The sequence below is a fragment of the Herpailurus yagouaroundi genome, unplaced genomic scaffold, assembly GCF_014898765.1.
Source record: "Herpailurus yagouaroundi ecotype Mexico unplaced genomic scaffold, PumYag 196, whole genome shotgun sequence".
Taxonomy (NCBI): domain Eukaryota; kingdom Metazoa; phylum Chordata; class Mammalia; order Carnivora; family Felidae; genus Herpailurus; species Herpailurus yagouaroundi.
In genome coordinates this window covers 8,955,551-8,967,610 of record NW_024412427.1, presented here as the reverse complement: position 1 = coordinate 8,967,610, position 12,060 = coordinate 8,955,551, and the positions used below count along the sequence as shown (strand labels likewise).

Genomic DNA, 12,060 nt, shown 5'->3' with positions numbered 1-12,060 from the left:
TTGTGTAGTAGAAACCTCTTGGGTGACTATCCAGAGCACAGCAATCATTCTTTCTCTGGGAACTGCCTCCAATACACAGACAGGGATGCCCAGAAATCATGTCATTACTATACGATGCTGCCCCCAAACATACCTAATTGATGAAGGAGTGGAGAACAGACCCAGTCTGAGCCAATTGGATTCCCTCTCCCAGAATCTGGCATTTTAATTTTTTTAATGTTTATTTACTTTTCAGAGAGAAAGAGAGAGAGATAGAGAGAGAGAGAGAGAGAGAGAGAGAGAGAGTGCAAGCTGGGGAGGGGCAGAGAGAGAGGGAAACACAGAATCTGAAGCAGGCTCCAGGCTCTGGGCAATCAGCACAGAGCCCGATGTGGGGCTTGAACCCATGAAATGCAAGATCATGACCTGAGCCGAAGTCAGACACTGAACCCAAGACTGAGCCACCCAAGCGCCCCCCAGAATCTGGAATTTGAGAATGACAGACACAGATTGAGAGCTGCTAGAGGTTTGAGTCATAGTCACTGGAGAGCAACCCCTGCCTTTGAGACCCCAGGAGTTGTCCTGGAACATGCTCTTCTGGAGGCTTGATTGTTAAACCTCTTCCTCAGAGTCTAAGAGAGATATCCCAGCATGCTGTTTTTGTTTTTTCTTTTAACTTAAGTGAGCCAGAGTTGATTTGTATTGCTTTCTCCAACAAGAATCTTAACAAGTCTTAACAAAATGACAGAGTTCAAAGGCCTTAACGAAAGCCAGACAGATATTACTGTCTCCATTTTTCAGGTGGAGCCAGAGGTTCAGAGAAGCTAAATGATTTGTCTAAGATCACGTGGGTTGCACTTGACAGAACTGGAACTAGAATTATGTCTTCTAATTCCTAAAATAGCTCTCTTTCCTCTCCACCATTCTGTTTCAGGGAGCTCAAACTCTCACTGGCACAAATGGACAGTCTTTTCATATTAGTTCAGTCTACTATGAACTGCCCATCCTCTGAAATCCTTCAGCATTTATTACCCATACAACTGAACAGTCTTCTGGCACATCATTCTCATCCATTGCCTGCCTTGCTGCTCAAGTAAATACAGTGCCTGTTCAATACTAAGTGTACCTTTATTTACCAAAAAACAAAATAGTAGCTGGGTTTTGTGGAGGACCCCAGGTACAGAATTAGGGTAGAGCCCCTAGCAGGCAGAGGAGAAGTAAGAGGCACTAAGGACAGGTCTGCCTCCATTAAAATTCCAGTAGAGTAGGTCTTAGTGCCTGTGTCTGCTGCTGGCCACCAATAGCATCTAAAAAGGACCCCCGCTGCTATTCTGCTTATTTCTAGAACCCTGGCCTGGACAGAGCTACATAGTAATTTGCCAGTCAAAGCCCCTACCCACTGGTCCCTTCTGTCTACCCTATCCATCACATCCTCCAAGCTTAATCAGAAGATCTATCTGGATTAATTTCACATCAATCTTATCATTTTTTTATTTATTAAAAAAAATTTTTTTAATTTTTATTTTTTTGAGAGACAGAGTGCAAGTGGGAGGGGCAGAGAGAGAGGGAGACACAGAATCCGAAGCAGGCTCCAGGCTCTGAGCTGTCAGCACAGAGCCTGATGTAGGGCTTGAACTTGTGAACTGTGAGATCATGACCTGAGCCGAAGTCGAGTGCTTAACCAACTAGCCACCCAGAGGCCCAATCTTATCATTTCTTTACTCTACATCCCAGTTGCCATTGCATTTTTTCTTTTCTATTAAAGTTCTCAACAGAATTTTTACAGCTTTTTTGACTTTGAGATAATAGACATACAATAAACAATACATATTTAAGTGTATAGTTTGATGATTTTGACTTATGTGTACATCCATGAAATACCATCACCACAATCAAGATAATAAACATACGGGGGTGTATGGGTGGCCCAGTCAGTTAAGCATCCGACTCTTAACTTTGGCTCAGGTCATGATCTCATGGCTTTGAGTCTGAGCCCCCCATCAGGCTCTGCACTGACGGCACAGAGCCTGCTTGGGATTCTGTCTCCCTCTCTCTCTGCCCCTCCCGGGCTTGCTCTCTCTCAAAATAATAAAAATAAACAAAAAAAAAAAAAAAAAAAAGAAGACAATGAACATATGGATCACTCCCTAAAGTTTTTTGTGTTACTTTGTAACTTCTCACTCCTGTTTCTCCCCATTCTACTCCTATTTTCAGGTAACCACTGATCTGATGTCACCTTACATAAGTTTGCATTTTCTAGAATTTTATATAAATGGAATTATATGACATAGATCTTCTTTTTCTGGCTTCTTTCACACAGCATGATTATTTTGAGATTCATTCAAGTTGTAGCATGTATCAATAGTTTGTTCCTTTTTATTGCTGGACAGTATTCCATTGTAAGGATATACCATAATGTGTTTATCTATTCATCTGTTGATGGACATTTGTTTCCAGGGTTCAGCTATTATGAATTGAACTTCTATGAACATTTGTGTACATGTTTTTGTTTGGGCACGTGCTTCGTTTTACCTAGGAGTGGAACTGCCGGGTCATATGGTCAGTATTTAATGTTCTAGTGGGTGTATAGTTGAATCTCACTGCGGTTTTAATTTGCTTTTCCCTAATCACAGTGAGGGAACATCTTTTCATATGCTTATTTATAAATCTTTTTTCGTGGAGTATCATAATAGATCTTTTCCCCCATCCTTTCCATATTCTGTTCATAGCTTCTTTGGTTCTTTTTATTTAAATACTGAGGAGGCGGGGCGCCTGGGTGGCTCAGTCGGTTAAGCGTCCGACTTCGGCTCAGGTCATGATCTCGCGGTCCGTGAGTTCAAGCCCCGCATCAGGCTCTGTGCTGACAGCTCAGAGCCTGGAGCCTGTTTCAAATTCTGTGTCTCCCTCTCTCTCTGATCCTCCCCCATTCATGCTGTCTCTCCCTGTCTCAAATAAATAAACGTTAAAAAAAAAAATTAAAAAAAAAAATACTGAGGAGGCATGCATTGGCATGGGTCATGAGAAGACTGGCAAATGCCTTACGATTCTTCTTTATGATGGATTTCCCCTCCCTGTAGGTTACTCAGCAGAAGTGCCTCTCCTCTTAGGTACCTCTCTTCTTGGTTTTTGGGAGCTGTACTCTTTTATTCCCTGCACATGGACTTTCAGGGAATTTGTAGACTTGTCCAGTGATGCAATGATCCATGCAATTCTCTCATGGACACCAACTACCTTTAATTCTAGGTTATACCCCTTCTTAGCTCAAATTTTGGTTGATACCTGACAGTGGGTATTTTACTACTGGCAGGACAGATCTAGATGCACGGGATGGGGAAATTCAGTGTACTTTTGCTGTTTGTGACTTGCATTTGTGGATCTTCTGAGCTGGCTGGTTGAAAATGTGGCAACCCACTGCTGTCCATTCTTGTAGAAGTGAGATTCTGGAATTGTGACATTTTTTGGGGTCCTGTGGCTGCCTATCACCCTCTTTCTATGGAGTGAAGCAGAGTAGGAAACTGTATTCATTCTTAAATCTGCATTAATATCATTTTACTATTCTTGATGTATTAGTTGGAATAATTCTCAACCTATTTATGAAGTGTGGTCCCTTCCAAATGGACTGTAAACTCTTGGAGGGCAAAGATGAATACTTCCAGGAAATTTGTATACTTCATTAAAGTACCACAGTGTTCTAAATACAGAGGACCCTTGATAACTGTCTACTGCTTAACAAACCTGTTATCTGGTTAGCCTTCAATTCTGAAAACTAATCATCAGTCTAATTAGCCTTATAGATTTGTGGGTTGGAAAAAAAAAACTACTCATTTTCCTGGAGTGTGTGAGAAATCTCAGATTCAGAATTTTAGGCTTCAGAGAAACTGAAGGGGATATTTCATAGATGAGAAAAGTAAAGCATCAAAAAGTTAAACACTTGCTTAAGTGCATCACCTCCTTTGTAAAGTCCTTCTGGATCTTTTGACATGGAATCGACCATTCACTAACTCCTCCATACTCATACTATACTTTTTAAAACTTTTGTCACTGTCCCCAAGACACTTGATTACACCTTGCTTGGCTTTAGGAACAGGACTCATGTCTTATCTTTGTAGCCTCAATTCCCGGATACTGCCTGGAACTATGAGGCACTCAATAAGTCAATAAATTAATGTGGCTGAGTGTGGCTGGAGTTAAGTACAAATACAACAGTAAAACGAATACAACCATGTTTCTCAAATGTCAAATATGTGTTAGGTATCATGCTACATGACTTACATTTATTTCTTATTTGGTACTCTCAATAGCTCTGTGAAGTATACAGCTATTCTTATTTTATAGATGAGGAAAGTGAGGTGCTGAGAAGTTAAATAGCTTCCCAAAGGTCACACAGCTAGAAAGAGGCAGAGCTGGCACTTGAACTTAGGCATCTGATTATAGAGTTTGCCTCACAACTACAGCGTGATTAATGAGAATGCAGTGTTGCCCTTTCTGAGAATTTTAAATGTTGTTCCTCTCCTTTCTACTCATCTTTTAGTTGGTTTTCATGGGTAATTATATTTGTGGATATTCCTGAGTATTTCTCCTCCGTGCACAGATATTGATATGAAAGAGGCCAAGGGATTTGATAATGTATACAAAGCCACTAAAACATTTGTTAGTCAAGTCACTGAATCTGTATGGTCCTGATAATTTGTGATAAGGTCACAATACTTACATTTAGGATATGCACAATGTCCTCTATGTGGCTGTGGATGAATGTTCCTACGGTTTCAGCATAGGGTAAAGCTCGGCTGAGAGAAGACAAAGATCTTAGGAATGTCAGCTTCTCAAGTTCACTCTGAATTTGTGGAAAAATGACAAAAACACAATTACATATTATAATCTCATTTGATAATTGTAGAGGGCTTTTAAAAAATGTTTATTTATTTATTTTGAGAGACAGGGAGAGCACATGTGGGAGGGGCAGAGAAAGAGGGAAAGAGAGAATCTCAAACAGGCTCTGCACCATCAGTGTGGGGCTTGATGCAGGGCTCAAACTCACGAACCACGAGATTATGACCTGAGCAGAAATCAAGAATTAGATGCTTAACTAACTGAGCCACCCAGGCACCCCTGTAGAGGGCGTTGGGGAAGTTTCCTGTAATGTTTCAAACATCTGACATCTCATTAATTCTAGCATCAGTCTTTTATTATAAGTAATGAATAAATTACAGGGGAATGAAATTCCTCATCTGCTGGTCCTGCTTGGGCTTACGATTTAGTTTTCCCTCTCAGCTAGATTAAATGCTAAATTACTAACTGCTCCATGATGGCTCTCCCCACCTTTAGTCTTTGCTTCCCCACCTACCCACCCTGTCTGTATACTGATTAACTGATTAAACTTTCTAAATGTGACCTTTGATGCTGTTACTTCCAGCTCTCGCTCTCTCTTTTTTTTAGTTTTTATTTGAGAGAGAGAGAGAGAGAGAGAGAGACCATGAGCTGGGGAGAGGGGCAGAGGGGGAAAGGGGGAGAGAGAGAAAGAGAGAGAGAGAGACAGAGAGAGAGAGAGAGAGAGAGAGAGAGAGAGAGAGAGAATCTTAAGCAGGCTCCAGGCTCAGCATGCAGCCCGATGTGGGGCTCAAACCCATGATGCAGGATCATGACCTGAGTCTATATTAAGAGTCAGACACTCAAACAACTAAGCCACTCAGGTGCCCCACTTCTAGCTCTCTTCATGCCATTAAAGATTATTTTGAGACTTTAAGGGTTCCTATTAAAATGCAAGATCGGGGCGCCTGGGTGGCACAGTCGGTTAAGCGTCCGACTTCAGCCAGGTCACGATCTCGTGGTCCGGGAGTTCGAGCCCCGCGTCGGGCTCTGGGCTGATGGCTCAGAGCCTGGAGCCTGTTTCCGATTCTGTGTCTCCCTCTCTCTCTGTCCCTCCCCCGTTCATGCTCTGTCTCTCTCTGTCCCAAAAATAAATAAACGTTGAGAAAAAAAAATGTTTTTTAAAATAAAAATTAAAAAAAAAATGCAAGATCTTGGGAGCCTGGGTGGCTCAGTAGGTTGAGCCTTCAACTCTTTTTTTTTTTTTTTTTTTTAATATTTGAGAGAGAGAGAGACAGAGCACAAGGCGGAGAGGGGCAGAGAGATGGAGACAGAATCTGAAGCAGGCTGCAGGCTCCAAGCTGTAAGCTGTCAGTATAGAGCCCGATGTGGGGCTCAAACTCACAAGCAGTGAGATCATGACCTGAGCCAAAGTCAGACGCTTAACGGACTGAGCCACCCAGGCGCCCCGAGCCTTCAATTCTTGATATTGGCACAGGTCATGATCTCACCGTCCATGAGACAGACCCTAAATGGGGCTCTGTGCTGACAGCGAGGAGGCTGCTCTCTCTCTCTGCCCCTCCACACCCCCTGACCCCCTGCTTCCACATGCATGCATGCTCTCTATCTCTCTCAAAAGAAGTAAATGTTTTCATTTTTTTCAACGTTTTATTTTATTATTTTTGGGACAGAGAGAGACAGAGCATGAACGGGCGAGGGGCAGAGAGAGAGGGAGACACAGATTCGGAAACAGGCTCCAGGCTCTGAGCCATCAGCCCAGAGCCCGACATGGGGCTCGAACTCACGGACCGCGAGATCGTGACCTGGCTGAAGTCGGACGCCTAACCGACTGCGCCACCCAGGCGCCCCTAGAAGTAAATATTTTTAAAAAACAAGTCATTTTTTGAAGAATAAAAATCTTTTGTATTATTCTTTTTCTGATTGTAAAAATAGTATTTATCACAGAAACCTTGGAAAATAAAGTATAAAGAAGATAGTAAAAGATACCAATAATTTCACAATCTTGAGAGAATTTCTTCTAATCTTTCTATACTGGGCTAGAGATAGTATAAACTGGTATAAGCTCTCTGGACAGCGAGTAGCAATACATACAGCCAGAAGCTGACTTCATGGCCTAATTCTTTCTCATCTAGATTAGTACAACAATCCGACACTGAGTTTCCCTGCTCCAGTTTGCTCCCCTCCAATCTATTTCCCTAGCCATCACCAGATTTATCTTTATTAAGTGCAAATTTGATCAGGTAACTCCCTATCAAGTATCTTTCAGTAGAACCCATGGAGGTCAAGGCTCTCCCAGTGTGACCCCAGCTAACCTCTTCAAATTCATCTCTTGCCTTGCCCTGCAGCATTCTGAGCTTTAGACAAATGAATTTTTATGCTGCCCTTTCTTGGTTCTGGGTCTTTGCACCTTCTGAATTCTCTACACTTCTTTTTGTTTACTGACTAAAATCTATATATCCTTTAAGACTTGGAAAATGCATTTCCTCCTGAAGCAGCATTAGGTGCCTTTCCTAAGAGTATCCATAAACCTCATGTGTATATTGCTATCATGGTATTTGTGACACTCTGACAAAACTATCTTCTTATTCATCTATTTTCCTGCCTGGTTGTAGGTTCAGATCAAGGTAGGGAATGGATTTTCTTTTTTTTTCAATTCACTGCAGCAATGCAATCCCTATATTAATTACAAAGAAATGATTTATATAAAGCTCTGCTGCCATGAAGTGTAAAGAACAGTTTAAGTCAAAAGTGAAGACCAACAGGGGTGCCTGAGTGGCTCTGTCGGTTTAGTGTCCGACTTTAGCTCAGGTCATGATCTTACTGTTTGTGAGTTCAAGCCCCCCATCGGGCTCTGTGCCGACAGCTCAGAGCCTGGAGCCTGCTTTGTCTCCCTCCCTCTCTCTTTCTCTCTCAAAAATAAATAAACATTAAAAAAAAAGTGAAGACCAACATTCTGGCTTAAAAAAATTTTTTTTTAAATGTTATTTATTTTTGAGAGAGAGAGAGAGAGAGAGAGAGAGAGAGAGAGATGGAGTGTGAGCAGAGGAGGGGCAGAGAGAGAAAGGGAGACACAGCATCCAAAGCAGGCTCCAGGCTCTGAGCAGTCAGCACAGAGCCTGATGTGGGGCTTGAACCCACAAACCGTAAGATCATGACCTGAGCCGAAGTCAGACACTTAACCGACTGAGTCACCCAGGGGCCCCTAAAAATTTTTTAATTAGCATTATACATAAAGGAAATGTAAAGCTTGAATAATTTTTACAAACCAAAACATCTGCATATATATATTCAAAGAAAATGAAATCTGGATCTCAAAGAGACCTCTGCACTCCCAGGTTCACCACAGCATTATTCACAACAGCCAAGATATGGAAACAACCTAAGTGTCTGTTGACAAATGACAGACACCTTCGATACTGTCACTTAAACATACCAGGCTTCTCTCAGTTCATAAAACATGCTCTTCTCCTTTCTGCCTCAAGGTTGTTAAACATACCATGTCCTATTTCTGGAATACTTCCTCCAATTCTAACTTCTAGTTTCTCCTAGTCATTCCTCAGATCTGAGCTCAAGGTGTCCTTCCTCAGAAATGCCCAAGGTTGGGGCACCTGGGTGGCTCAGTCGGTTAAGCGTCCGACTTCGGCTCAGGTCATAATCTCATGGTCTGTGGGTTCGAGCCCCGCGTCAGGCTCTGTGCTGACAGCTCGGAGCCTGGAGCCTGTTTCAGATTCTGTGTCTCCCTCTTCCTCTGACCCTCCCCTGTTCATGCTCTCTCTCTGTCTCAAAAATAAATAAATGTTAAAAAAAATTTAAAAAAAAGAAATGCCCAAGGTTAAGATACATTCTTCTGTTATGTGCTCTCACAGAATAAACTAATGAATGAATGTTTTGCCTGAACAACAGAATACTGTGCTAAGTAGGAAAATATAGATCTATAGCTATTGACCTAGAAAACTTTTTTCCTCCCACCATCTCTGATGTTTATTTTTCTATAATTACATGCATTTTAAAAGTAATATTGTATTTTTTTAATGTTTTATTCATTTTTGAGGGAGAGAGAAAGAGACAGAGCACGAGCAAGGGAGGGGCAGAGAGAGGGGGAGACACAGAATCTGAAGCAGGCTCCAGGCTCTAAGCTGTCAGCACAGAGCCTGACACGGGGCTTGAACCCATGAACCGCAAGATCATGACCCTAGCCAAAGCTGGATGCTTAACCAACTGAGCCACCCAGGCATGCCTAATTACATGCATTTATATGTGTTGAAGAAAAAGACTGAAAATAAATACACTAAAACGTTAACATTAGTTATCTTAGGAGAGTGGGATTTGTAAAGACTTTTATTTTTATTTTCTTCCTTTAATAGGAATTTCATAGTTTTTATAAACATAAGTATAAATACAATTTATAAATGTATACATGTATATTATCAAAATATAATCATAAATCAGTTTTATAGTCTAGAATATCAGTTATATTTGCATGTTAACAAAACAATAAATGTTTAAAATATTTGTTAAAATGGAGGAATAAGTTGGATAACTAGGTAAGACTGCTTGTGCATACCTGTAGGTCACCATTAAAAAACTCCTGGATAGACTGGATCAGCCTCTCAACAATGGGCTCACTGAGGGGGCCTTGTTGGGTCAGGTGTCTGAAGCTATCTGTGAGCGATTCCTGAGGGAGTCCAGCGATGTCAGAGATGTCCGAGTCTAATACCAAAACGAACACAGCAGGTGATGCCTCCATACTACGTAAAGTTATACAGTCTAGTGGGGAGAGCCACTGGACATCAGGTTAGGCATGTCCTGGTCTCACCTTTACTATCTGCTCTGCAACCTTGACTAAGTCCCTTCTGCTCTCTGAGTCTCAATTTTCTCAATTACAAATTCAACATTCTTTAAGGGCCTCCTAAGCTACAAAAACCTTTAAGTGTGAGCTATGACAGAGTGGTTAAGAGCACGGATTTTATACCTCAGTTTGAGACTAATTTGAATCCTGGCTCTACTACTTATTAGTTGTATGATCTTTATCAAGATAGTTTGCCTCTTGGTACCTTAGTTTCCTCACCTGTAAGACAGGGTTATTATGAGGATTAAGTGAGGTAATAAATACAAAAGACTTATCTCAGTATGTGGCCTCCAATAAGCATTTAAATAGTAGATTTTATTATTAAAAAGTCTATGACTCTGGGGTGCCTGGGTGGCTCAGTTGGCTAAGCATCCGACTTCGGCTCAGGTCATGATCTCGCAGTCTGTGAGTTTCAGCCCTGCATTGGGCTCTGTGCTGGCAGCTCAGAGCCTCGAGCCTACTTTGGATTCTGTGTCTCCCTCTCTTCTCTCTCTGCCCCTCCCCTGCTCATGTTCTGTCTTCCTCTTTCAAATATAAACATTAAAAAAAAAAAGTCTATGACTCTGTAGTGACAAGAGCTTAAAATATAGTAGCAGCCCCTTGTTGATCTCTCCCTACTGGACCAGGTTGCAGTAAATGTCTGAAGTCTCTCCTTCCAGACCTGGGATATACTTTGATTAAGAGCACAGACTATGGAGTAGGTCTGACTAGGCTTGGATCCTTGCTCTGCCTCTTTCTAGCATTCTGACCTTGTGTGATCTTACTTTCTCCGGACATATTTCTTCATTTCCAAAATGAGGATGGTAATAGAGCCTACCTCATTTGGTTGATACAGAGCTAGCACCAAGGAAGTGTTGGTAAATATTATTCCCTTGTTGAGTGACAATTATGGTGGCATCCTTTCCCTCTTCGTATTGCTTTGCATCCTTACCTCCTCTATTTTCCTAAACCAAATCCCTTATTCCTGTTGGGGAAACAGTCTTACTATTTCCCCCTTTACATACCCATCATCTGAGGGTTTCTACCACCCTTCTTCTGTACACTTTTTGCTCTCCTGAATTATAGCCTCTCCTGCAGATTCCTGCAACTCACTGTCACATTCTTCTCATGCACTAGAAGCCCTGTTCTCATTCACCTCTCATCTTTGCATGGGCTTTCCTTCTCTCTGCATGTTTCTTCTTCTTCCCCACCTTCCCTACTTCCTACCCTGTTTGCCTAGCTAGCACCCACTCATCTTTCAGGGCTCTGTGCCAGGATGCCTTTCTTAAATCCTCTCTTTGCCTGTTTTGACTAAGTATCCTCCTAGCTGCTAAAAAACCTCTTTATATCTGTTCCCTATCCCCACTCCCAATCATCCATATTAAACTGAGTTCCAGTCATTTATTTATAAGTCTGTTCTGTTCATTAGTAGATCTCCAGCAGCTAGATCAGTGTTTATAGCATAGTAGGGCTTCAATAAATATTTGTTGATTGAGTGTAGAAATGAGTAAATGTAGTTCCTAAATAGTCTTTCCTGTCTCATGCACATGCTATTATATCCACCTGGAATGTTCCTTCCTCTACTTCTTGCATGGGTTGTTCTTTCATATCCTGGAGGACTCCTTCAGGTTTGAACCACACCATCTCAGATAGGTGTTCTCTGACGACCATGGCTTAAAATCGGTTCCCATCTCCCTTACTTTTTGTCTCAGCCCTTTGTATAATTCTTTTAGAGTATTAACTACAGCTCATACTTTATTTGATATGTTTAATTTTTTTGGTCCTTTCCAGCAAATTCTTTGAGGACAGGGAACATGTCAATCTTGTTCATTACTGTACACTCAGCAACTGGTACTCAATGAATGTTTGCAGAATAAAAGATAGATATTCTGTAGCCCGATCAAGTTTCCACCTACAACCATCTTTCTCTTATCAGAATCCTTCCAGCACCTAGACTCTGTGCAAGTCTGCAGGATTGCCTGTCACAGTTTCCTAGATGTCTACACAAATATATTTTATCTCATTTTGCCAACCATATTCCAAGCTCTTAAATGCAGGGACCAAATTCATTGTCAAAGTCTAGTTGAGGGCTCTTATCCAGCAACGTGACTTGAAAAGTCCCTGCCAAAAAATAATAATAATAATAAAAAAATAAATAAATAGATAAATAAATAAATAAATAAATAAATAAATAAAAATCCTTTCCTCCTTTCACCTGTAAGTTCAAGGCTACTTGCATCTTTTTTAACATCCTCTAAATTGCTCAGCTGCAAATCCACACTTCCTGCATCATTGTCAGAAGCACAGGGGATCACTATGTCTTCCCGACTACAGATCCTAGGAATGAAGAGGGGATTAGAAAGGTTAGTATTTTAGGACTGCTTCCATGTCATCACTCAGGTGAAAGCTTAAATGTCACCTTCTCA

The 12,060-nt window shown here is 41.4% G+C and overlaps 1 protein-coding gene across 3 annotated transcripts in view; it reads right to left on the bottom strand.

Annotated features, from left to right (window-relative positions):
• MROH8 (maestro heat like repeat family member 8) overlaps positions 1–12,060 on the bottom strand; it is a 59,853-nt gene that overhangs the window by 44,809 nt on the left and 2,984 nt on the right. For 2 of the 3 annotated variants that reach the window (XM_040447104.1, XM_040447105.1), the window contains exons 2-4: positions 11,850–11,971; positions 9,371–9,516; positions 4,691–4,813 (exon numbers count right to left, since the gene is read on the bottom strand). In XM_040447104.1, the coding sequence (XP_040303038.1) occupies positions 4,691–4,813; positions 9,371–9,516; positions 11,850–11,971 (391 nt within the window). Of the gene's footprint in view, positions 1–4,690; positions 4,814–9,370; positions 9,517–11,849; positions 11,972–12,060 lie in introns of those variants that run through there. The other variant, XM_040447106.1, reaches the window with a different exon arrangement.